The sequence below is a fragment of the Eptatretus burgeri genome, chromosome 1, assembly GCF_056783735.1.
Source record: "Eptatretus burgeri isolate ZD-2024b chromosome 1, Ebu_testis_v1, whole genome shotgun sequence".
NCBI lineage: Eukaryota > Metazoa > Chordata > Myxini > Myxiniformes > Myxinidae > Eptatretus > Eptatretus burgeri.
Genome location: NC_140961.1, coordinates 39,065,511 through 39,090,640, shown reverse-complemented (window position 1 = coordinate 39,090,640; position 25,130 = coordinate 39,065,511). Strand labels below are relative to the sequence as shown.

The 25,130-nt window shown below is 49.3% G+C and overlaps 1 protein-coding gene across 6 annotated transcripts in view; it reads left to right on the top strand.

Annotated features, from left to right (window-relative positions):
• The window catches only part of ORC3 (origin recognition complex subunit 3), a 119,872-nt gene that overhangs the window by 25,812 nt on the left and 68,930 nt on the right, over positions 1–25,130 (top strand). For all 6 annotated transcript variants that reach the window (XR_015057857.1, XM_085880178.1, XM_085880188.1 and 3 more), the window contains exons 5-6: positions 21,260–21,377; positions 21,488–21,592. Coding sequence is in view for 5 of the 6 variants with exons in the window: in XM_085880178.1 (XP_085736304.1) it covers positions 21,260–21,377; positions 21,488–21,592 (223 nt within the window). In the remaining variant the exon portion in view is untranslated. The remainder of the gene's footprint in view (positions 1–21,259; positions 21,378–21,487; positions 21,593–25,130) is intronic.

The window sequence follows — 25,130 nt, the reverse complement described above, 5'->3', positions numbered from 1 at the left end:
GTAGGCCCGACCCGGTCTCGGCCCCAGGCCCGCCTCATCCTTGAGGGTGGTTCTTTTTCTTTTGTTTTGGGTACATGTGTTGTCGGCGCCGTCTGTGAAGTAAAATTGTATAAGTGTTGCCGTGTGCCCGGTAGTCAGTTAGATCTGCATTGTTGCATTTGCTTTTTGTGTAATATTGTGTTTCTTCTTCTATTATATTTGCTTTTGGTGTAATTGTATATGTGTGCTTTCCGTTCATCGCGAAATAAATGTGCTTATTGTTGAACTGTTTTCCCGCTTCGCTTCGTCTTTTCCTCTATTGAATCTCCATCTTGCTTCACGTAACGGGTTGGTCGTGGGCTAAAACGCCCGATAATTAATCGAACCGTCGAGGCCGACGAATAACACCGCTCGGTTATCCCGATAGTACGGAACGGGTCGCTTAAAGTGGCCCGTGTCCGAAGTCGACCTGCGGCGAGGTGCGATTGCCCGGTCTACCCTCATTGTGGGTACTTAGGTAGGTCGAATTTGGCGAGCAACCCTATCCCACGCGGGGGCCGATTGGCACGATCGCGGTGAGACCGAAAGGTCCACCCGTGACTAGTTCCCGGCATTAGTCCGAGAGGGTCACGACTGGATTGTCCGTCCGGTGGGCGACGTGCCGCGATTCGAGTTACGTGGCCGTTCGCACGCCGGCGGGCGCGAATCCGCAACACTGGTGTCAGGTCGTGCGATTATAAACCCATCGCCCTCCTCGCGGCACTGGTATCGGAGAACGGGAAAACGGACTCTCCTGTCTCCGGCTAAATTCACGGGAATCGGTCCAGGGGTGAGAGGAGCGACCCCCGATTCCCTCCAAATTACGAGCGAGCTAAAATTAACCCTTTAAGAGAAGCAAGATGGCGTCTCAAGGTGAGCGGGAGCCGGGGGTATTAGAAATGGATGTAGAATGTGTAGAATCCATGGCTCAGGATGAAATCCCCGTGCAGGAAATGTTGGTTGTACAGGAAAACTAACTCGCCCAACTGAACCCAGAGCCCGAAATGGGTGCGGCAGCGGCCGCGGTGTATGACACCTCCCCTCCCCCTCTCCACCAAAACCCTTCCCCAACCCCTGCCGAAACGACTCACCCAAGCGCACCCGACATGGCCCAGCTATTCACCATGCTGGCATAAATGAATGCGGAAATGACAGCGAAGATAAATGCGAACATGAACGAAAAGATGGATACAAATACAAATGAAATGAAAAACGAAATGAAAGGAATGAACAAGCAAATAAACGGAATGGAAGCAAACATGAAGGAGGAAATGAAAGAGCTGCGGGGTGAGACGCAGAACATGGGCCGATGCCTGCAGGCGGGCATGAAGGCCGTGACCAGGGAACTCAAAATGGCGACTCCACGTGTAGGAACGAACGAGTTGGAAGGGGGTGCAACGGCTGACAGGCCCACGGTGGAGGCGGGTGAAAAAATAATTCGGGGACGTGTTGGGCGAGGGTCGTGACGATGACCGAAAGGGAAAAATTAAATGGGGAGACCAAAACGTGTGAGACGAGACACGAGGTGACGACAAAGGAAATAAATATAGTTGAGACAAGGGAGGTAAAGGGTGTAGAGGTGACTGAGTGGGCAGAGACACGGGAGATGGGAATGATAGAGGGAAGACTGCACGATGAAGACGGGGTAAGTGACGCACACACACACACGGAGGTAGTGGAGGATAATGGGGGTGAGCTCGCGGACTGGGTAGAGACCCGGTGCGAGCAGTTGGATGGCCTCCTCCAGGAACGAGGGGAGGGAGTATGCCCCCCTTGAGGCGAGTCACGACCAGGTGAGTTCGGTCGTGCTTTGCGAGGTTGAGGGGACGGGTGCTGTGAACGGGTGCACGGAGAGCTTGGGGGGTATAGAGGCCCCGGAGACCCTTGTGGGGACACGAATCCCCAGTGTAGTGGTCCCTGTGTGTGTGGTGCAAGGTGTGAGTGCGTCCCCGTGTGTGGAAGCGACCCCGTGTGTGAGTGGTGTGGTGGCGATGGTGCCAGAGTACGTGCTTCCCAGCACGCCGAGTGTGGATGAGGCACCGCGGTTGAGTGCCCCCGCGTGTGTGAGTGAGGGACGGTGTGTGGATGAAACACCGCGGTTGAGTGCCCCCGCGTGTGTGAGTGAGGCACCGCGGGTGAGTGCCCCCGCGTGTGTGGGTGAGGAACCGTGTGTGAGTGAGGCCGTGTGTGTGGATGAAACGGCCAGTGTGGATGAGGCACCGCGGGTGAGTGCCCCCGCGTGTGTGAGTGAGGGACGGTGTGTGGATGAAACACCGCGGTTGAGTGCCCCCGCGTGTGTGAGTGAGGCACCGTGGGTGAGTGCCCCCGCGTGTGTGGGTGAGGCACCGTGTGTGAGTGAGGCCGTGTGTGTGGATGAAACGGCCAGTGTGGATGAGGCACCGCGGGTGAGTGCCCCCGCGTGTGTGAGTGAGGCACGAGTGAGTGGAAGGCCGCGAGTGAATGGAGCACCACGTGTGAGTGGTATGGTTTATGCAAGGGAGACCGTGTGTGTGAGAGAGCGGTATGTGTGGGAGATGTCGGTTGGCATGCGGGAGCACGCAGCCGCGTCTCCCGGTGTGAATGTAATGGAATGGAGTGTGAGCGTCGTAACACGCGGGAGTGCGTGTGTTGAATGGCGACGACGACGGCGACAGAAGAAAGAAAGCCGAGTAGCGGCTGTAGTTGGTTCGGGCACCGTGCCGGGTTCACCCAGCAGTGAGCACGAGGTCCGTGCTGTGCAACGCACGAGGCCCCCACGTGCTCGCTTGCGAGAGTGAAGTCCCGGTCCGGAAACGCACGCGGTGGATTTGCCGATCCCGCGGACGGACAAAGTTTAGGCAGGATTACGGATTTGGACCGGACGGGTTCTCCACGCGGGCGTGTGTGTGTTAAGCTCCAACGGGCAGAGCACATGTGTCCGCGTGGGGAACCCCTCGAGACGTGGGGCTTGTGTTTTTTTTTTATGCGCACGGTGACGTCATGGCTGCACGTGGGGTTGGAATCCGGCAGGAGGGGTATCCCTGCCGGATAGTACCGTCCAAGGAGGGACGAGGAACACGTGCAGCTGCATGACGTCACGGGCAGGTGCAAAGTGCGCGAGTTGCCGCGCTGGTGATGCGCATGGAAAAAAAAAACAAAAAAAACAGTAAGCCTCACTTTCGGGTTCACAGGATTCCTGGGCAAGGGGTGGAAGACCCCCTTGAACTGGGCACAGGATGGAAACTAGTTAGGGGGAAGGGTTAGCTTAGCTAGACCGACTTCATGGGGCACGGGTAAGTCCTCATGGAGTCCGTGGAATGGATTAGTTAGAGGGATTGTAGCGAGATTTAGGTTGGGAAAGTTATTTTAGAGATTTGGAGACAGTGACAGACTTGTGAATGTGTAGAGGGGACGTAGCTTAGCTACGTAGTGTTAAATGGAACGTGCTATAGTTTAAGGGACGACGTGGGAGCACGAGTTAGTTAGGGGATGTAGTTAGAAGGATGGCAGAGGTCAGCGGTGAGAGTGTTGAAGAGTTGTGGGTTGTGAGGTGAGTACATGTGCTTGGTGAATGAGTGAGGCCAGCGGGTCTGTGTGAGTGGAGCGAATGGGGAATGCATGGTGCGATGAGTGATTGGGGGGAGGAGTGACTCCCGCCCAAGGGACCCCCGGGGTCAGTGTAGAGTGAGTCAGGGGGGTTAGTCAAATTTACAAAATGGAGGTCGTTTTGTTGTTGGTGGGGAAGTAGGCTCGAAACCCGTTTGGAGGGGTGCAGGAGCCCTGTTGACGGGCTGGGAGCGTGGCTGCGAAAGGTGAGTATCGCTGAGTGGGTACCCCGGGCACCAGGCTAGTCGGCCGTGGTAGGCCAAGGGCCCATGGGGTGCCGGGATAGCGTAGTGGGCACGGGTGCGCCTGCTTGGTGCGGGGGCCCGAGGCGCCATTAGCCGCGTGGGCAGTGTTGTGGGCACGGGTGACCCTCGGAAAGGGGCCCGGGAAGCCAGCCTGCCACGTGTGCGTTTCAGGGGAGGTGCCATGGGGGGCACTCCCCGGTGTTAGGGAGCTGGTAGGCTCGGAGGCAGTGTAGTGCCCGGGGGTGACATAGCGGGAGAATCGGTAGAGGGTCGTGCCTGCCAAAGGGAGCCACGTGTCCCAGCCACAAGACCGTGTGAGGGCACGGAGAGAAAATTGGGGGGCGAGGCCCGAAATCGTGAGGACACCAACACAGGCGACGGGAATCTGGGTTGTTAGAACCAATAGCTTAAGCGAGAGGCGCTTGTTGAAAGCCCCGGGGTAGTTTAACAGTTAAATGGATAGGGTAGATTAGGAAGTGTACCCCTCCGCACCATCCATCCCCTCGCTCTCGTTGTGGGCCGCTGGACCCACTTTGGTTATAGATCGCTGAACTCTGGGGAGGCCATCCTGAGGCTTGAATTGGGCCTCGACACAGGACGCTAGCTCTCCCTTGTTCCCCTCCGGGAAGGGAACGTAGGGGTTGGGAGTAGGCTAGGTGACAGGATAGGTTAGCCGAACAAGGACGATAAAGGGGGTTAGGGGACGATTTATAGTGGGGAAGTAAAAATAAAAAAATAAGTTGGGGCTAAATTGGGGTTTGACAAATTAAGGGAGTGGGTATAGACAGTGACAGGCAAAGGCGATAGGTTGGGAGGGAGACCGTAGGGTAGGTCCGAGCCCGCCTTCCGAGTGGCCAGCACCACCGCACTCCCTCCACCAACCTCCACTGAACGGCAAAGGCTGGCCAGTTTCATCGGCTGGCTGTTTTTCTTCAAGGCCTGTGCCGGCCCACTTCATCGGCAGCTGTTGTGTTGCTGCAAGGCCTGTGCCGGCCGGATCATCTGCAGCTGTGGTACTTCAAGGCCTGTGCCGGCCAGTTCATCTGCCGGCTGTGTTTGCCTGCAACGGCCTGGTTCTGCAGGCTGTGTTTGCCTGCTGCCTTTGCCATGCTATGCCATGCCCACTGCCCAGGTTCACCAGCCCCATTCAATTTTTGCTTTGCCCCCCCCCCCCTGTTCATTGCCATGTGCGCCAGGATCAGAAAGCAACAGTTTGCAAGCTGCGAGAACTGCCCTGTTGGCAGCTACAACACGGGCCTGCGTTTGTGCAGCCCATGCACCGTTGTGGTTCACTGCGTTCAGTTCAAACCATTCATCCATCCATTCGTTGTGTTCATTGCGTGTGCCACTTGAGCTGGCACGGAGACTACGTTTGTGCAGCCCATGCACCGTTGTGGTTCACTGCGTTCAGTTCAAAAAGGAAGGCCTTGGACTGCGTGTGAGCAGCCGGCCACGTTCCCTGTCACCTGCATTGTTTTGAGCCAGAGACTGCATGCGAGCAGCCTGGCTCCCTGTTAACTGCTTTCTTTTTGCAGAGTTCAGTGATCCTGGGCCATGGTTTAGTGTAAAATTTGTAAGTTAAGGTTAAGATGTACTGTAAATATGAGTGCGCCCCCGGCATGTTTGTCTTAGCGCCGGCAATTTTATTTAAGTCGTCCGTGTGAGTGAGTTTGTTTAGGTAGTTACTCAGCCCTTCGGTTATTTATTTTGGGGACACGAATACCATGAATGTCGCACTCAGGGATCCGTAGGTAAAATTTACTAGGGGAAAACTACACATGATGGCACACGAAAATTTGACGACTCGGGACGAGTCTGTAAAAAGGGGAGGGGGTAGTGTTGTGGTTGACCAAATTCGCAAACCACCATTCAGGTCCCTTAGGTGAGATATCTCTAAGTATATGTGCAGTTAGGCCCAAACCCGTTGTCTAGAGGGAATAAATGTCATTCATGCGGGCTGCGACTCTTCAGGATAGCCGTTTTTCTTTTACTATCTTTATTTTGGACCAGCCGCCATTATTACCACCACCAACCACGTCTCAACAGCCATCACACAACAACCACCAACCACAACTCCGCTTCACAACAACAACCACCAACCACAATGCCGCTTCACAACAACAACCACCAACCACAACGCCGCTTCACAACAACAACCACCAACCACAACGCCGCTTCACAACACCAACCACCAACCACAACGCCGCTTCACAACAACAACCACCAACCACAACGCCGCTTCACAACAACAACCACCAACCACAACGCCGCTTCACAACAACAACCACCAACCACAACGCCGCTTCACCACAACCGCCACGACCTTTACCGTCCCAACTCGCCACCATCGCATCCACACCATCTCGCGCCACTCGTGGGCACCGATACTGGACTCATGCGGGGCGCGCACCGAGCAGCGTGTTCAAAAACATCACGGACTTTCCGCAGAAAACGGATCAAAAACGACTCACGCCCACTTTTGTTCCGTCCAATCGGTGAGCGAGGGGCGATTTGGCTCCGCCTCCAGGGCGTTGGAGGGCGGTCGCTATATGCAAATTCATGGATCAAAAAGCATTCACGCCCACTTTTCCTCGGTCCAATGGGGAGCCAGTTAGAGAGGTGAAGGGTCGGAGGCAAAGGGTCAAGGGTGAAAGAGCGAAGCCACGGGGCTTATATAAACGGCTGCGTTCGTCAGTAAAGTTCAGTTGGGAGTTGTGCGGAGTTCAAGAGAGTCGTCGGTGGAGCTGGAAAGAAGTGGGAGAAGTCAAGAGTGAAGAGTTGGGACGAGCCAAGAGAGGAGACGGAGAGGGCGAGTAGACGGAGCTGTGGAGAGGTGACGGCGGCGAAGGCGGACGAGGGGGTGCTCGCGTCGGTGCCGGGAGCTGCAGGGGGAGAGGCCAGCAACGCGACAGAGGTCGAGGAGGAGACGCTCGCCGCGGGACCCGAGACAGGGTGATATCCTCCTTCCCCCGAGCATCAGCAACCCCCTCCTGTTTCCCCCCGCGCTGAGATAGTGCGACAAAGGGGGCCCCTTTCCCACCCCCTACCAGACACTGTCCGCGAGGCCCGCGGAGTTGAGGCACCACCGCCACTTCGCGTCTCATCATCAGACGGGTAGGCCCGACCCGGTCTCGGCCCCAGGCCCGCCTCATCCTGGAGGGTGGTTCTCTTTTCTTTTGCTTTGGGAATATGTGTTGTCGGCGCCGTCTGTGAAGTAAAATTGTATAAGTGTTGCCGTGTGCCCGGTAGTCGGTTAGATCTGCATTGTTGCATTTGCTTTTTGTGTAATATTGCATTGTCTTCTTCTTTTACATGTGCTTTTGGTGGAATTGTATATGTGTGCTTTCCGTTCATCGCGAAATAAATGTGCTTATTGTTGAACTGTTTTCCCGCTTCGCTTCGTCTTTTCCTCTATTGAATCTCCATCTTGTTTCACGTAAAGGGTTGGTCGTGGGCTAAAACGCCCGATAATTAATCGAACCGTCGAGGCCGACGAATAACACCGCTCGGTTATCCCGATAGTACGGAACGGGTCGCTTAAAGTGGCCCGTGTCCGAAGTCGACCTGCGGCGAGGTGCGATCGCCCGGTCTACCCTCCGTGTGGGTACTTAGGTGGGTCGAATTTGGCGAGCAACCCTATCCCACGCGGGGGCCGATTGGCACGATCGCGGTGAGACCGAAAGGTCCACCCGTGACTAGTTCCCGGCGTTAGTCCGAGAGGGTCACGACTGGATTGTCCGTCCGTCAGGTGGGCGACGAGCCGCGATTCGAGTTACGTGGCCGTCCGCATGCCGGCGGGCGCGAATCCGCAACAATATATATTCAGTGGCCCAACGGAGCTTGAACTCAGGACTTTTTGGGTCCCAAGCCGCTGCCCAAACCACTGCGCCAACACCAGGCTTATGTATATGTGTGTATGTATATGTGTGTGTGTATATATATATATATATATATATATATATATATATATATATATATATATATATATATATATATATATATATATATATTTTGTTGTGGTTCTCACCACGCCGGCATGCGGGCGACCGCTTTTAGCAAATTCGCAGCCGCACGTGCCCACCGACCGTGGCAATCTTGGTCGCAGCTTTCGGATCAACGCTGAAATCCAGCTACGGGTGTGTTTTTAACCACACCGTAAATCAGCCAACTCTTCTGCTCACGCGCGACAGGGTTGATCGCCGAATTGTCCATTTACCTAAGTATTCGTGCAGACAGAAATGCCGGGGATTTACACCTTGACGGGACCCTTCGGACATGAGCCGCTTTACGCAGCTCGCACCGTTTGCGATTGCCGAGTGGTTTATTATCGCCAAGCCCTGTCGGACTCGATTATCTTAGCTATTAAAAGCCAGCTATTATTCCGCACGCAATTACAACAGCTCAATAGAGGAAGGGACGCAACGAGCTGGTGAATATTCAAACAAAGGGGACATTTATTGTACACGCATGCAGTCAATGAAGCAATGGGGGTAAGGAACAAGGACACGTGCAAAAAGACCTTGCAGCCGTTGTCTATCTATTATGTACATGCACTTATCAGTTCTACTTATCGGACAGTGTGTGTATATATGTATGTATATATATATATATATATATATATATATATATATATATATATATATATATATATATATATACATATCAGTTCTACTTATAGATTTCCATGCAACAAATACCCCAGACAAGAAAGAAGGAGAACTGGGCCCGTAGGCCTTTAATGTTCCTCGGAGCCGGGATGAACGCAAGAGCTCCGAGAGGCTGTGCAGGTTACCTGCCACCCTCGTGGTGACTCGCTGGGCCCTGGTTCGGCGACCCTCGGTGGCTCTGCCCGCAGTCCGCTGGACTCCACCCATGCCTTCAACGGCGATCCGGCTTGCGACTCCTCACCGGCTGCAACGGCGCCTCCGACGACCAAGGAGGGGGACTCTCTTTCCCACTCGCAAACTGCCAGCCACTAACTTCCTCCTCAACTGCCAGCTCAACTCCCTCCTCCAGACTGCCTTCTCAACGCAGTGTCGGCGTCTCTCCCACCTCTCTCTTTTCACCTCCGAACGCGGCGTTTTATATTGCCCCCAAGGGGAGGGGTCGCATTGGGATTTTTCCACCCGAAATCTCAGGTGTGATCGGGATTTCTCTCTTCGGAGCACCTTGTTGTTTTAACTGTTGCTTTCGTTTTCTTTATTTGTCGAGATGCCGTTGTTTGTGGGGATGTTGGCAGTTGTGGAGAAGGTGGTGTGGTTGCTGAGATGCTGTTGTGGTGGAGGTGGCATGGTTGCAGTGTGGTTGGCACTGTGGTGGGGATGGCGTGGTGGTTGAGATGCTGTTTGGTTGAAATAAAAGGTAGAACAGAATAACGGCTAACTCAAAGATGCACAGCCCGTGAGACATCAATGGGGAAATCTATCTGGACACACACTTATCGACATAACTGATCTTCGGGGTACCTGAATGGTGTTCTGTAAATTTCCACAACCGTAACAATATAGATAGATAGATATATATATATATATATATATATATATATATATATATATATATATATATATATATATATATATGCAGGGGGCTGCAAAAGTAGGTATACAGTAAGGAGTATACTCGTATACCTACTTTTGCAGCCCCGTGTGTGTGTGTGTGTGTGTGTGTGTGTGTATATATATTGTGGCGGGAACGACCGTGGGTGGGGGAAGTTACGTCGTCTCCCACCAGACTCTCGGAATTGTAGGCCGTGTGTAACTCGTTCACGGTTAACTGCATGAGGTGGCGGGTCGCTTAACCGACTGTGGACGCCGCCTATACCTCCACCGGGTAGTGTAGGGTCTTTTTGGCTTGAACCAATTTACCTAATTAACCACGCGGTGTCGTCTACCGGGGAACCACACCCTCGGCACGTCTTGCTCGAACCGGGTCACACGACCGACTGCAGTAGAGTTCCAACTACCGCTACCAACTCCGGTTCGGGTGCAGTCGAGCGAAACCGCCAAAGCCGTGCCGGCTCGGATTAGCAGATGAGCGGGAACAAAGACCGGCTAAAACTCAGATCCGAACCATGCTGGACCAATGAAAGAAAGGACGGAAACTAACTGGGAACATTTCACCAATTGTTTTATTTACAGCAAGAAGGACACAGAGCAAGCTTATCGTGGATATACAGGAGATTTACAATGATCAAAAACACTTATGCAGTTGTACTTAGCAGACGGCACCACACACACATGAAAATAAAACCCAGGTGAATTCCAAGGAACCTCGCAGCCAGGGAGAGAGAGGAGCTGGGGTCACGGCTTGGCTGGGTACCTGCACGTTGGAGGGGGTGCTCCGTGGTGTAGCAACTGCCAATGGTTGTGCAGCTCGACCCGCAGTCACACGTGTGGAGCTCGTGTCTGCGGAGGAACTCGAGCAGAGCAGAGTCCCAGGGTGGGGATCATGGTCGCGGACAGGACCCAGCGAGAGACCCGGTCGAGGTCGGGTGTCCTCGGTCGTTATCGGAATCGACCAGACGGATCGCTCCACCAACGAAGAACGGCCATGCACCACCACCCACAGACTCGTGAAAAAGCTCTCAGTCTGTCAATCCTCCTCCTACACCAAACTCAAGACTCTAGCAAAACTCCAACTAACGCCCCAGCGATTGCAGAACTGAACTGAGCCTTTTGACTGAACTCCAATGAACGCGCGTCTCAGAGGGTCCCTTCGTAGTCCATCAACTTCCCTCAGCGGGGAGGGGCCTTGGTCAAAACTGACGTCACTGTCCGCCCTGATTGGACAGGGCCTCCACGGGTCCGCCCCTTCTTGGTGGGGACTGGCCCTGTTGGGTGAAACCCCCCCCCCCTCCACGCGTGTTTGCACTCGGTGAGCAAGACTTACAACATTGAAAAGGTCGTTGTGCAAGAGTTACAACGTTGAAAAGGAACGTTTGTGGAAGCGGCAAGGAACGGCTGCAAGATCTTGCCTCGGCAAGTCATGGTGCGAGTAGACAGCGGGTGGGTAGTAGATCGTGATGGGGGATGGGATGGGTGTTGGATGTAAAGATTTAATAACCTACCTAAAAAAACATCGCAACACACAACTTTGATTCTCCCACGAGACAAAAGGAAGGGACCTGTCTTCACATGTACTGAACGGAATAACTGACTTTTGGGACATCTATATACTTGAATGCATATGGTTTCCAGATCCGTAACAATATATATGTTGTTGTTGTTCGTCTTTCGGCTGCTCCCCTTAGGGGTCGCCACAGCAGATCATCCGTTATGATCCGCATACTGATTTGGCATAGGTTTTATGTCGGATGCCCTTCCTGACGCAACCCCGGTCGCCTCTTACGACACACGGAGAAGGATTGGGTTTCGCCATTATTCCGGGCTGCCCTACACCCTCTCAGCACAGAGTGCCCATCCTCAAGCGATCATCCAACCCAAGCCTCCGAGGAGCCAGATTACAGGCACACGCCACTACGCCCGGTATATACAGTAAATATATATGTATGTGTATGTATGTATGTATATATATATATATATATATATATATATATATATATATATATATATATATATATATATGTTTCTGTATATGTTTATTTTTATATATATATATATATATATACAGGTACTCCTCACTTAACGACCTACCTGTTTAACGACCGCCTGGACTTACGACCTGCTCTCCGACCAGTTGGTATTGTTCACTCTATGAGAACTTTTGTTGTGGAAATGGCAGCACGGTGTCTCAGTGCGTACTATTTATAGCTACGTTCTATTTATAGCTTTACTAGCTATAGTTACCTTCAAAGCATACTATTTGCACACAACTTTTTCCAAAGCCCTCGTAGCAACAGAAAGTGATGAAGTAACCCTTCGTGATTTTTGGAAATTGTACAACATTTTACACTGCATAAAGAACATTGAATCAGCTTGGGAGGGAGTGACAGAAAAGTGTATGCAAGGCATATGGAAAAAAATGCCTGAAATGTTTCGTTAATAATTTCGAAGGGTTTGACAAAGACGAACATGTTGATGTCAAATAATATGTAAGATATGTAAGAGTTATGCAAATTAAAGCAAAGTTATCAACTTGCAGTTTCCTTTAGACCTTTTCTTTATTCAGAATAAATAAAAACGATTACCTGTATTTACAGTATGCAAACCTAAGTAATGTATATTAGAGCTGATTTCCTCTATTCTGTTTATTACGGTATACAGTACACTACTGTATAAACATTTAAAAAACAAAAATCCTCATTTAAAAATAAAAAAGTAAAAAATACTGTATAAAAATAAATCCTCGCTTATCGACCAATTCGCTTAACGACCAAGTCGTAGGAACGGAACTCGGTCATAAAGTGAGTAATGCTGGTATGTATGTAGATATACAGGGTGAGTCAAAAGCAGCGCCCTATTTCTGTTTTTTAGGCTGTCATGTTCTTTCTGGGAAATCATGTTGTTAATAATTGTCTTGCAGATTATGCTGGACGACCACAAAACTTACTGAACGCGTTTCTAACTTACAGATACCGTATAATGGCATATTGGCAGCGATTAGGAGAATTGGTATATAAAAAGGGGTTTTGCAGGAGGAACCAGTCTTATTTTTAGACTTCGTGGTGAGTACATGTCCATGTCATTCCGAGAGATAGAGGATACGGCAAGGCTGAGACGACAATACCTACCTGTCCTCGAACATCAACATGACCTCATCGAGTTGACACTGCACCAGTTGCGTGCCAATAGAGCCAGGAGAAGAAGACGTGAACGGAGGAGAAGGAACTGTGTCAGACCATGGACCGGGAGGCGACGCCATTACGGCATATATGACCAGCTCATGGTGGCACTCCAGAATGAGGCCCATGCATCCTTCATCAACTTCCTGCGAATGCCCCCAGCGATGTTCGACGAGCAGCTAGCCAGAGTGGGTCCAAGGATAACCAAGCAGTACACCTTCTACAGGGATCCACTTGAGCCTGGCATGAGGCTGGCACTGAGCCTGCTGCTGTTGGTGCCGTGACTGCAGTGCTGTGGAAGCGATTTAACTCGTTCAATGGAAACTATTTCAATTGCCGAGCACCAGCGTCCAAAAACAATAGGCGAGTGACAGGCATTTATTAAAAGTGAAGTTGCCGCCTATGAATAGAAAACCTCACGTAATCGTCGACAATACGCTGCCACGCTATGCATACGTTAGACTATCGTTGGGCATAGGTTGTGGATGCCTAAAACACGTTAATCAATCGTTGGTATAACTTATCTATAAGTTATCGAAGCGTTCTGTGTTCATTAGGAGTACATTATGCATTTGTCCAAGTCGTTTTGAATACTTTAAAAACTGAAACAAAAAAATAGTTCATCGTGGGAATGAGAAAAAAAATTAGCCGAAAAGAACATCGAACAATGGTGCAAAGTAGTCTCCTATTCGTGGACGCAACGAGGATCCATCATCACCCACACCCTCCCCATCACGCTCACCTACTACTACTGACATGGACTTACTACTACTACTACTACTACTACTACTACTACTACTACTACTACTACTACTGATACCACTGACATTGACATCTACTCAACATGGAGTCTGGAACACTGAGGGGTTCCTCTTGTGAAGCCCATTTGTATATGCCAAATTGCCATTATACGGTAGATGTAAGTTAGAAACACGTTCAGTAAGTTCTGTGGTCGTCCGGAAGACGTCAATCAAATTCGTCTACATACGACAATGTGCGTTTGAGATACGTTACACATAGGTTCAAAGCACGCTACTCATAGGTTCAAAGCATGTTACTCATCGGTTAAAAATTAAGTTTCGGGTATGCTAAACATTACCTGTGTTTCGACTTATGAGTAACATACAAGTAACGTGTATCCGACGTGTGTCAACGATCGCGGAGCGTGCGGAGAACTTATGCCAGCGTATGCGGAACTGGTGAGCCATACGTCGAGTACGTCGTAAAATTTTCAACATGCTTGAAATTTCACGACGTACTAGACGTACCACGAATATGACAGCGTACTTCATTGTTTTTCAGCGTGCTCCTAACGTATACGCAACTTACCCATACTGTATTCGACGTGTGCCAGCGTTTTAGACACATTTTTCATAGGTCGGCATACGCTGGCTAAATCGTCAAGGTGTGACTGCGATGTTGACACTTCCAATTTTCAGGCGGTTATGATTTAAATCGGCGTGCGGCAGGTTTTTAACAGAGAACGCCACGAGTTCGTCGGCGATACGTGCAGCGCGCTATGCCTAAGTTAAACTATCGTTGGGCATAGTTTGTGAACGCCGACAACAGGCTAAGCATTCGTTGGTATAAGTTATCTATAAGACAACGAAACGTTCTGTGCCCATTACTAATATGTTATGCATACTACCAACACGTTATGAATACGACCAAAACTTAAAAAAAACTCAAAACTTCAGCGTACGCCAACATTTTACATACATTTTTATACGTTGCCATTGCTGGCTAAAACGTCAAGGTGTGACAGCGCCTTTTGGGATAATTGGACCCTTTTTCTTTGAGGGATCTGTCACTGCAGAAATTTACCTGGATATGCGACAAACCTTCTTTTGGCCCAGGGTACAAGATCAGGATTGTTATTTCCAGCATGATGTAGCTCCACCTCATTATGGACGTTATGTTCTTCAGTGGCTTGAGGAAAACTTTCCCAGAAAGTGGATCGGCCACCGCGGGCGGTCCAATCGAGAGGCCGGCACACTCCCCAGACCTTACACCTCCAGATTTCTTTCTTTGGGGGCTCATGAAAGACCTTGTTTATCATGAAAAGCCTCGTACCATTCAGGAATTGAAGGCTCAAATCACTGCAAAGTTTAAGGAAATTGATATCGAACTCTGTAGACGTGTGTGCTGCTCTGTGCCTCCTCGGCTGCAATTGTGCATTGATCACGAGGGAGGGCACTTTGAAAATTGCAAGTAAAGCAGCTTGGTACAGTTCCGTAATAATGATTTCTTGATTAAATGGTAAGATAAACATGTCATTCATTTATTTCTGCCTTGTTGTACACTGTAATACAAATGGCAAACAAACAATCATCTGACAGAAATCGGGCACTACTTCTGACTCACCCTGTATATGTATATATATGTATATGTATATATATGTATATGTATATATATGTATATATATGTATATATATGTATATATATGTATATGTATATATATGTATATATATGTATATATATATATATATATATATATATATATGTATATATATATATATATATATGTATATATATATACATATATATATATATATGTATATATATATATATATGTATATATGTATATATATATATATGTATATATGTATATATATATATATGTATATATGTATATATATATATATATATGTATATATATATATATATATATATATGTATATATATATATGTATATGTATATATATATATATATATATATATATATATATATATATATATATATATATATATATATATATATATATATATATATATATATATATATATATTGTTGCGAATTCGCGCCCGCCGGCGTGCGGACGGCCACTTCACTGGAATCGCGACCGCGTCGCCCACCGGACAGACAATTCAGTCGTGACCCTCTCGGAACAACGCCGCGAGCTAGTCACGGGTGGGGGTTTAACCCCACCACAACCATGCCAATTGCCCACCCGCACAGGATAGGGTTGCTCGCCAAATTCGATCTACCTAAGTACCTGCGCGGATGGTCGACTGGGCGATCGTACCACGCCACAGGCCGACTCTGGACACGAACCGCTTAAGCGGTCCGTTCCGTGCTGCAGTGATAACCGAGCGGTGTTATCGTCGGCCTCGACGGTTCCGATTAATTACCGGGTGTCTTAAGCCCACTACGAACCCTTAACGTGAAGCAGGATGGAGGGTCAATAAAGAAAAGACGAAGCGAAACGGGAAAACAGTTCACACAAAGCACATTTATTTTCCGGCACATGGAAAGCACACATATACAGCCAAACAGTCAAAATGCACATATAGCAACAAAAACAAAAGCAACAACGACGCAGAGTTACTACCGACTACGCGCACACACGGCAACACTTATACAGTTCTACTTTACAGACGGCACCAACACATTTACTCAAAAGCAAAGGAAAGAAGCCACCCTCATAGACAAGGGGGCAGACAGGCCTGTAGGCCAATTGTCCACAAGACCGGGGGGGGAGTCCTACCCGCGTCCTCGTGACGCATTGGCGGACGAGCCGCAGATGTGGCTGTGCCCCGACTCCGTTCTCCTTGGCGGGTTTCGTTGGCACGACATTTGGAGTGGGGTGGGAACGGGGCCCCCTTGTTGCACTATCTCAGCACGGGGGGAAAGGGGGAATTGTCGCCGACCGCCGTCCTTCTCGCCTCGTACCCGAGCTCCTTTGCCTCTTCCCGCAACTCTTCTCCGCGGACTCCAGAACCCAACTCTTCCTGCCTCACCGATGACTTCGCCACCCGACTCGACTCTGCTCTCCTACCAAAAACTCGACTCACTCTTTCTGCCCTGATTTGCCTTGCGCCCGCCGTTTTATAGGCAGACAGGAACAGCTAATATGCAAATATCCGGATCAGGATGACCTTGGGGGCGGAGCCACGCTCGCCAATTGGTCGGAGGAAAGGGGGCGTGAATCTCCCCTGATCCTAGAATTTGCATATATCGATTTAACCAGACGCGCCTGGAGGCGGGGACAAGCCGCTCCGCGCTTGCTAATTGGACAGAGGAAAGTGGGCATGTAGCGTTTGTGATCCGAATTTTCCTCGGAAAGGCTGCTATTTGCGCTCGCGGCTTGGTGCGTATCGCTGAACGAGCCCAAGACAGCCCGACGCTCAGTGTTCACAGGTGGTGCGGGAATGGCCGTAGAAGGAGAGAGGTGAGGGTGGTGGAGGGTTTTTGGTGGTGGTTTGATGGTCATGGTGCCGTTTGGGAATGGCATGATGCGATGATGTGGGAGCGAGTTGTGAAGGTAAAGGTCGTGGCTGTTGGCGTTGTTGTTGTTGTCAGAGGGTTGGAGCGTGGTTGTAGTTGGTGACGATGGCTGGCGTGGTGGTTAAGGTGGTTGTTGTGTGATGGCGGTTGAGACGTGGTTGGTTCAAAATAAAGATAGAACAGAAAAACAGCTATCTCAAAGTGTCGCAGCCCGAATGGATCACATAAATTCCCTCTATTCAACGGGTTTGGGGCTAACTACACATGTACTTTGAGATATCTCACCTACGGGCCCTTCATGGTGTAATGCGAATTTCCACAGCCGTAACAATATATATATATATATATATATATATATATATATATATATATATATATATATATATATATATATATATATATATATATATATATATATATATATATATATATATTGTTACGGATAGTGAGACACCAGCTTGTCACTCAGAGGGATTAATCCCCGGTAGTCCTCGGAAGAGCCGGACCTAGGTCCACCGCTCACAATTAACGTTATGGTACGGTGGGTTGTTTTAGAACCACGAACACCACCCAGTTAACCACGAGTTCCAGTGTCCACCGTCTAATTATGCTGTTTCACTAGAGGTCACGTGGTTACCTGAAAGGGGAGCGCGCCCTCGGCAAAGCACCAATCTTATATTGATTAGATCTTTATTATGGTGGCCGAGCGTTTTAACTGCTGGTGCGTGCCGACTATTTTTGGTCAAATCTCTGGTAATTACCTCCCAGTCTATCTAGGTTCGGACAATGCTAGACCAATGAAAGGAAAGGACAAACATGGACAGGTTGGATGTCAACAAATGATTTATTAATAAGAAAATAAATAAATAAAAAGCACTTTTTATTTCCTGACGTAAATTCGTGAATAAATTTCAAAGCAAACAAAATGAATAATTAATCAGGCAAAATCAATCAAAATAACAGGAAAGAGACAGGGAGCGAGATGATTATCGGGGGTTGACTTTCTTACAACTACACACAGACAAGGGTACCCAGCAGATCATTCGGGGGGGGGGGGGGGGAGAAGAGTCGTCTTGCTCACCAGAGAGAAGTTGTCTGTTCAGTGAAAACGTCCTGAAATGTGTGTGCCTGTGTCTTGTCCGTCACCAGCACGCAGCCTTGCCGTGAACCCACTCGCCAACAGCGTTGAATGCCAGTCGACGTCTGGGGGGCACCGAGATCGTCTGTCGCTGTGACACGGGAAGCTCCTCGCACGTCACGAAACTGGTGACGTCCAGTGACCCACACGGTCTGTTGGTGACTAACCCGTGCCTCACTCGTTGTGACTGACCCATGCCTCACTCGTTGGTGACTGACTCATGCCTCACTCGTTGTCAGCGCTGGTCACTCCCACAAGCACACACGCTCGCTCAAGCACTGGAAAGGACGAACTGACTGACAAATTGTTTCCTTGTTGGCGCTGGTCAGCCACCCACAATCACACACACTCACTCAAGCACTGGAAAGGAAGAACTGACTGACAAATTGTCTCGTTGTTGACGCTGGTCAGACACCCACACGCTCACTTGCTCCTTGCTCCCTTCTCTTTTTATATATCCGGCCCATCTCGGCGGCATAGAGTCCCCCCACACTCGCCCCGCCCGACTTGTGCACCGTGACCATGACAACCCGTGCTCTCCTTATTATTCCTTGCGGTGTCAAACACCGATCGAAAAAGGGTGGGCCTCGGCATCCGTGAAAGAAATATGTGCATAAACGTGTCTGTCGTAAAGAAAAAAAAGCTTCCCATAAGAGGGGATCTATTCAATCTTTACCCTTCTCAATGCATCACATGTAAAATCCCATTAGACATGGGGATGGGGCTAATCTGAACATGCATTTAAGGAAATAACTGTCTGAGGACCTGGACGTGTGGATGCATTCATCAGACCAGATGCTGAAATCCGTAACACTATATATATATATATATATATACAGTACATATAAATATATATGTATGTATAAATATATATGTATGTATATATATATGTATGTATATATATGTATGTGTATATATATGTATGTGTATATATATATATGTATATATATGTATGTGTATATATATATATGTATATATATGTATGTATATATATATATATATATGTATATATATGTATATATATATATATGTATATATATGTATATATATGTATATATATATATATGTATATATATATACATATATATTGTTGTGGAAATGGCCCTTAGTGTGTTATTAAATATAGAATTAGCTCAGATCCCCCATTAAATGTATGTTTAGCCAGGTTGTTCGGTAAATGGACGCTACATGTGTGTCGGGAGTTGTAAGAGGCAGTTCATTGTTTGTACATTGGTGGTGGACCGAGAGGTTCTTCTTCCTTCCTCTCTCCGGACAATAGTCCCCGCCCAGCACTCTGAGGGGGAGTGGCCTAGAGAAGGAAGTGAAACTGAACGGAGGAGCCCTTCGGTTTTTGAGGCGGGCGAGCTTCGGGAAGGCGGTGGTGAAACTGAGCGCCGAGGTGGCGCGATGGGTTTTTTTCGTGAGGAGCGAGCCGAAGGAAGGGCAGGGAAAGGACTGCATGAGGTCTGTCTGCCCTTGGCTGGATGAGAAACGACTGGTGGGAATCGTGATCTGCTGTGTAGGGAATGGCTGTGTCTGTCTGCGATCTGCTTCGTAAAAGAGGCAGGAGAAACGACTGGTGGGAGTCGTGATCTGCTGTGTAAGGGACGGCTGTGTCTGTCTGCGATCTGCTTTGTAAAGGAGGCAGGAGAAACGACTAGTGGGAGCCGCTGATCGACTTTTATGAGGACATCGATAGGTTCATCCGGAGTCCGGTGACGGAGCCTCTGACTGTCCCTATTCACCTCACGGCTCGACGATGTTTTGGAATCCCATAGACCCAGCCTGCGGAGCCCAACACCTTGATTTGGCCTGATCTAATGAACAGACCAGGCCTGGCCTTGTATGCTGGAACTTGTGAAAAGCCAGCTGGAGCATACCACCGTGGATCTTTCGCTCTGGTGCAGTCGACCTCGCGGGGTCTGAACACACCGAGGCTGCGTGTGTGAGGGCTGCGACACATGGACGAGCGCCATTTTGCCACGCGGCGTGTTCGAGCTTGGGTGCTCGAATCGGTGGACATGGGCTTGTCATGAGCCACATTCGGGCTTTGACACTTTCCTCTCGTCCATGAAACATCACCAAGTACTCCGTCTTGTCTGCATTCTGTCCATGTCTTGTCTGCATGTTGTTTAAGGTTTATCTCGTTAGGGTCCCCTTCGAAACCCGTAATCCGTAGCTCCCTAGTTAAGAACGAGTAATAGATTAATTATAACATTGTTGTGAATGCTTTGCTTGTGTCGTGTTCCCCGATGTCCCCAATAAATCTGGCTGATTCGTATGAAGTTACCGCTTTGAATTTATTTGTGCCGTGCCGAGGAACGATCTGCTCAATTTGGATGTAAAAACCAAAATGGTTACAGACTTGCAGAATTCGCTCGGTGTCTGACAAAACCAGTCTGTAACCGGGGTCTTTTCCCCCAACTGGTAAGGTCCAGGGGTATGTTGGTATCGCGATTCGAGGCGTGTGACCCGAGGCCTGTGCCGAACCAGTCGGCATTATAACCCTGGAGACGGCGGTGGTTGAGTGACGCCGAATATGTAACATTTGGCTGTCGAGAGAAGGGTGCGAAAACCCAAACTGGTTACGGACAGTGATTGACATCACTCGTCCGAATCCCGCCACCGCTGTGTGTCTATGTATATATATATATATATATATATATATATATATATATATATATATATATATATATATATATATATATATATATATATATATATATGTAGTGTTACGGACACACACACACACACTTTTTAATGACACCCTACTGATATTGAGTGGTAGGGTCCGAAACTAATCGGGGGCAGCATGACCTGTCTGCCGCACAAGCACTTCATCATTCCCCACCAGCCCCCTATCAGGGAGTGTCATTGGTGATGGGGAAAGACAACGTGCTCATGCGGCAGACAGGTCGTTCTGCCCCGGGTTCATTTCTGACCTCACCACCCACTCACTGTCAGTGAGGTTTTACTGACAAGCATACATGAACTGTCTGTCACCTTCAGTGGTTGGGAATGTGATGTGCTGCCTTGATGATGGTCTAACAAGTTTGAAAGATGTTGTTAGCTTCACCTTTTCAGCTACTGGTGACAATCACCATTTGAACTGCGAACATGCAGTCTTGGTGAAATGTGTTGCTAAATTGCAACGAGAAAGATGCCAGCGTTGATGAGTCCGGTTCTGCCATATATACCATATTGTGTTTGAGAGTCGGAGTGCTTAATTGTCTGTGTCATTATTGCGAGTTGACATCTTTGTGGATCTCCTATTCCTAACCAAAGACATGTGACATGTTCTGCAGGCTGAGCAATCCAGGCTGGGTGCACGTGCCTTCCAGCAGCTTGCAGCATTCCTGGCTGAAGCCTGTAAGGCAGTGACTGGTGTAAAAACCGAAATTCCAGCTGCCGTATTTGTTGCGGGTATGTGGCTGTATTCTGAAAAAAAACACACAGCTTTGATTCCTGTTTTTATTTTTTATTTTTAATCATGACTCGTTGCATGTGCATCGTGTGACCCTCTTTTTTGCCAGGTGCTAATGTTGCCGACCATGATGGCATTTACCAGCATCTGGTGGAGGAGTTGAACAGCAGCCTCTCTCCATACGTGGTTTGCCTGCACCCCAAACAGTGCTCGGGTAACTGTTGCATTGCATTAGGTTGAAAGACAAAATCATGCTGCATTCTACTACACATTTTCCATCACTTTTTAGCTCACCTGGAACGTAGTTCCAAGGAGCTTATTATGGGATGGTGCGTTGTCCGTCCGTCCATAAACACTTGCAACTTCTCCGAAACTACACACACAATTTCGATGAAACTTCACCACAACCTTCATCACCTGTGATGTACCAAAGTTTGTTTGTTCTATTGAAAAGTCCAGGGTCTAAGGGTGTTTACGGGAGGGGGGATGAGAGGAGGAGATTGGGGCCAAACTCTGTGCAGAGCATTGGTGCTGCTTAAACAGTCTCATTGGCTATTGGGCACAATCCTGGACGGGTTGCCACTCCGACACAGTATATCAGCATGCTGGCACTCATTTAGCCGAGCTCGGAAGGATGACAGGCCGAGTTAACCCCACCTGGTATTAATTCAACAGCTGAGCAGGATTTGAACTCAGGACCATCCATCCATTAGTTCCTTCGTTATCTTATCCAGCCGCTACCAGGTGAGCGCCCAAGGGTATTACCCCTATTTTAAGCACTGAGGTGGGGGTTTGATTTATGAATCGTCAAATCTTTTTTTTTTTAACGTAATTTAAAAATGTACATAAATATAAGCTTGTAGATTAGCTAAACATTAGCCTCACAGTCACCACCCTCTGGGGAATGAACCTGGGGGATCAAATCCAAAAAATAGTAACGTATTTAATATGTCCCCCAATGTTGATTGCCTTTTTGAAGTTTTATTTTAAAATGTTTAAAGATGTGCATGTAATTGCATTTTTTGGTATTCAACCTTTTGACCCCGCCCCTGTGGCGGTGACAACAATGATACGGCTCATGCACCTTCTTGCCATGTGGTGATCATAGCAACCAAGTTTGATGAATTGCTGCACAACCGTTGAAGAGGAGATAAGCGTGATGGACGGACGGATGGACGGATGGAAGGAAGGAAGGATAGACAGTCAAACATACCGAGCTGTTTACAATATTGCCCCCCTCCCCCCCCCCGTTTTTTCCGAAAGGCGTGGGGATAATGATAAGATAAAAGAAGATGAGGACATCATGCATGTATGGAATCAAGGGAGAGGGAAGGAATAGATGAGAGCAATGTGGAGATTAGGAGAGTGGGTCAGGTCAGGTATGGGAGCATGTGCCAGAACAGCGCGTCGCTGCATCCACTTTCCGCCGGTACTCCAGGGGCCTCCGTCTGGCCATCCCCCAGGCAGATGCCAGGCCCATCCCCATCTCCTTGAGATGATGGTCAACCTGCTGCAACCATGAGGCACGTGGTCGGCCCACTGGCCTCCTCCACTCATGAGACTCCCTCGCTGAGAGAATCTGGTGAGCAGGATCAGCGTCAGGAAAACGAGCCACATGTCCATACAGCCGCAGCTGACGCTCACGGACTATGCAGGTAACAAATCTCATCCGAGTCTCTCTCAGCAACCGCTCGTTGGACACAAAATCCGACCAGCGATAGCCAAGGATTCTCCGAAGAGACCTGGTGCCAAAGGAATTAAGTCTCCATCTCAGATCATTGGTCAAAGTCCAAGTCTCGCACCCATAGAGCAAGACTGGAAGTACCAAGGACCTGAAGACTCAGACTTTCGTCCTCCCGCACAGGTACCGGTAGCGCCACACCCCATGATCCAGTGAATCCATGACTCCCCAGGCCCGATCCAGACGTCTATTGACCTCCGGCTCACAACCTGCGGAGACATGAATATCACTGCCAAGGTAAGTGAATCTATCCACGACCTCAACATACTCACCACAAACAGACACAGACAGGACAGCAGCATCCAAGATGTCACCGAAAGCCTGGATCTTAGTTTTGACCCAAGAAATCCGTAATCCCAATGGCTCCGACTCCTCATTCAGCACCTCGAGGGCCCCCAAGAGGATGTCTAAAGTCTCCGCAAAGATGACTGCACCATCTGCAAAATCAAGGCCCGAGATCTTGACATTGCCAAACGATGCACCGCAACTTGATCTCTCCGACATCCTCCCAAAAATCCAGTCCATACAAGTGCTGAAAAGTGTGGGGGCAAGTACACATCCCTGATGAACTCCAGTAACAACTGGAAATAAGTCAGAGATGGTACCACCACACTTCACAGCACTCTCAGTACCAGAGTAGAGTTCAGACATCAGATCGATCAGTTTCGGTGGCACCCCACGAAGACCAAGAATCCTCCAGAGGACATCCCGATTCACTGAATCGAACGCTTTACAGAGATCAACATAGGCTGCAAGCAGCCCCTGCCGAAACTCTCGTCTGCGCTTTGTGAGGACACGAAGTGCAAGGATACGGTCAATCGTTGACCTCTTTGGTGTAAAGCCTGACTGCTCTGGACGCTGGTGCTCAAGCAGATGATGGCGAACCCTATCAAGAATTATCCGAGCAAAGACCTTGCCCGGCACTGAGAGCAGCGTCACCCCTCGGTAGTTGTTGCAGTCTTGGCGATCACCCTTCCCTTTCCAGAGAGGGACAACAAGGCCCCTCTTCCAGTCAGTTGGGATGATGCCTGTTTTCCAGGCAGAGCACAAAACTGCATGCAACGACACGAGTGCAGCATTTCCACCAGCCTTGAGAAGTTCAGCATGGATGCCACAGATCCCTGGAGCTTTGCCCCGTTTCAACTGGTTCACCGCAGCCCGTGTTTCCACAAGCGATGGTGGACCACAGTTGATTCGAGGGTCAGCAACAGGGATTGTAACACCCTTGACGTCCAACTCGACAGCTGGGGGATCAGCCTGGTACAACCGCTCAAAGTAACTGGCCCAGCGGGCCTTCACTTCAGACTCCTCTGTCAAGAGCCTACCACTCTCTGCTTGAACTGCAGTGCTCCGCGGGATGGGCTTGGATGAACGCAATGCGCGAATTCCCCTGTAAGCGGGACGAGAATCACCTGTCCACAGGTGATGCTCTACCCCCTCACAGATTCCTCGCACATAGGCCTCCTTGTCCACCCTCAGTGCACGTACAGTTTTACGCCTCAGCTCCCTGAACAGCTCAGCTCTGCCAGTCAGCCTGGCCCTGCGACTCTGGTCATTGGTATCCAGTGTCCCTTGAGAGACAAAATTCTTCTTTGCCCTGCGGTGAACTCCAAGGCATCCACCGGCAACATCAAGGACGGTGGTCTTGAAGGTGCTCCACAACTCTTCAGGACCCCCCAAAGCACCCAGACCCCCGAAGTGTCCACTCAGCCTGTTCGCAAACTCCTCAGCTACTCTCTCATCCCTGAGCTTGGCAACATCCAGCCTCGGCTGGGATGGTACCATTCTCCAGGATTTAAGGTGCAGCTTTAGTTGCTACAACAAGCCTGTGGTCAGTATTGAGCAACTGAGCACTCCGGTAGACCCTGCAGTTCTGGATCATCCTCCAACGACCGTCAATGAGGACATGGTCAATCTCCTTTGCCACACTGCCAGCGTTGGAATACCAAGTCCAGCGATGAGCTTGCGGGCGCTGAAACCATGAACCAGCCACCCTAAGTCCATGACTTCT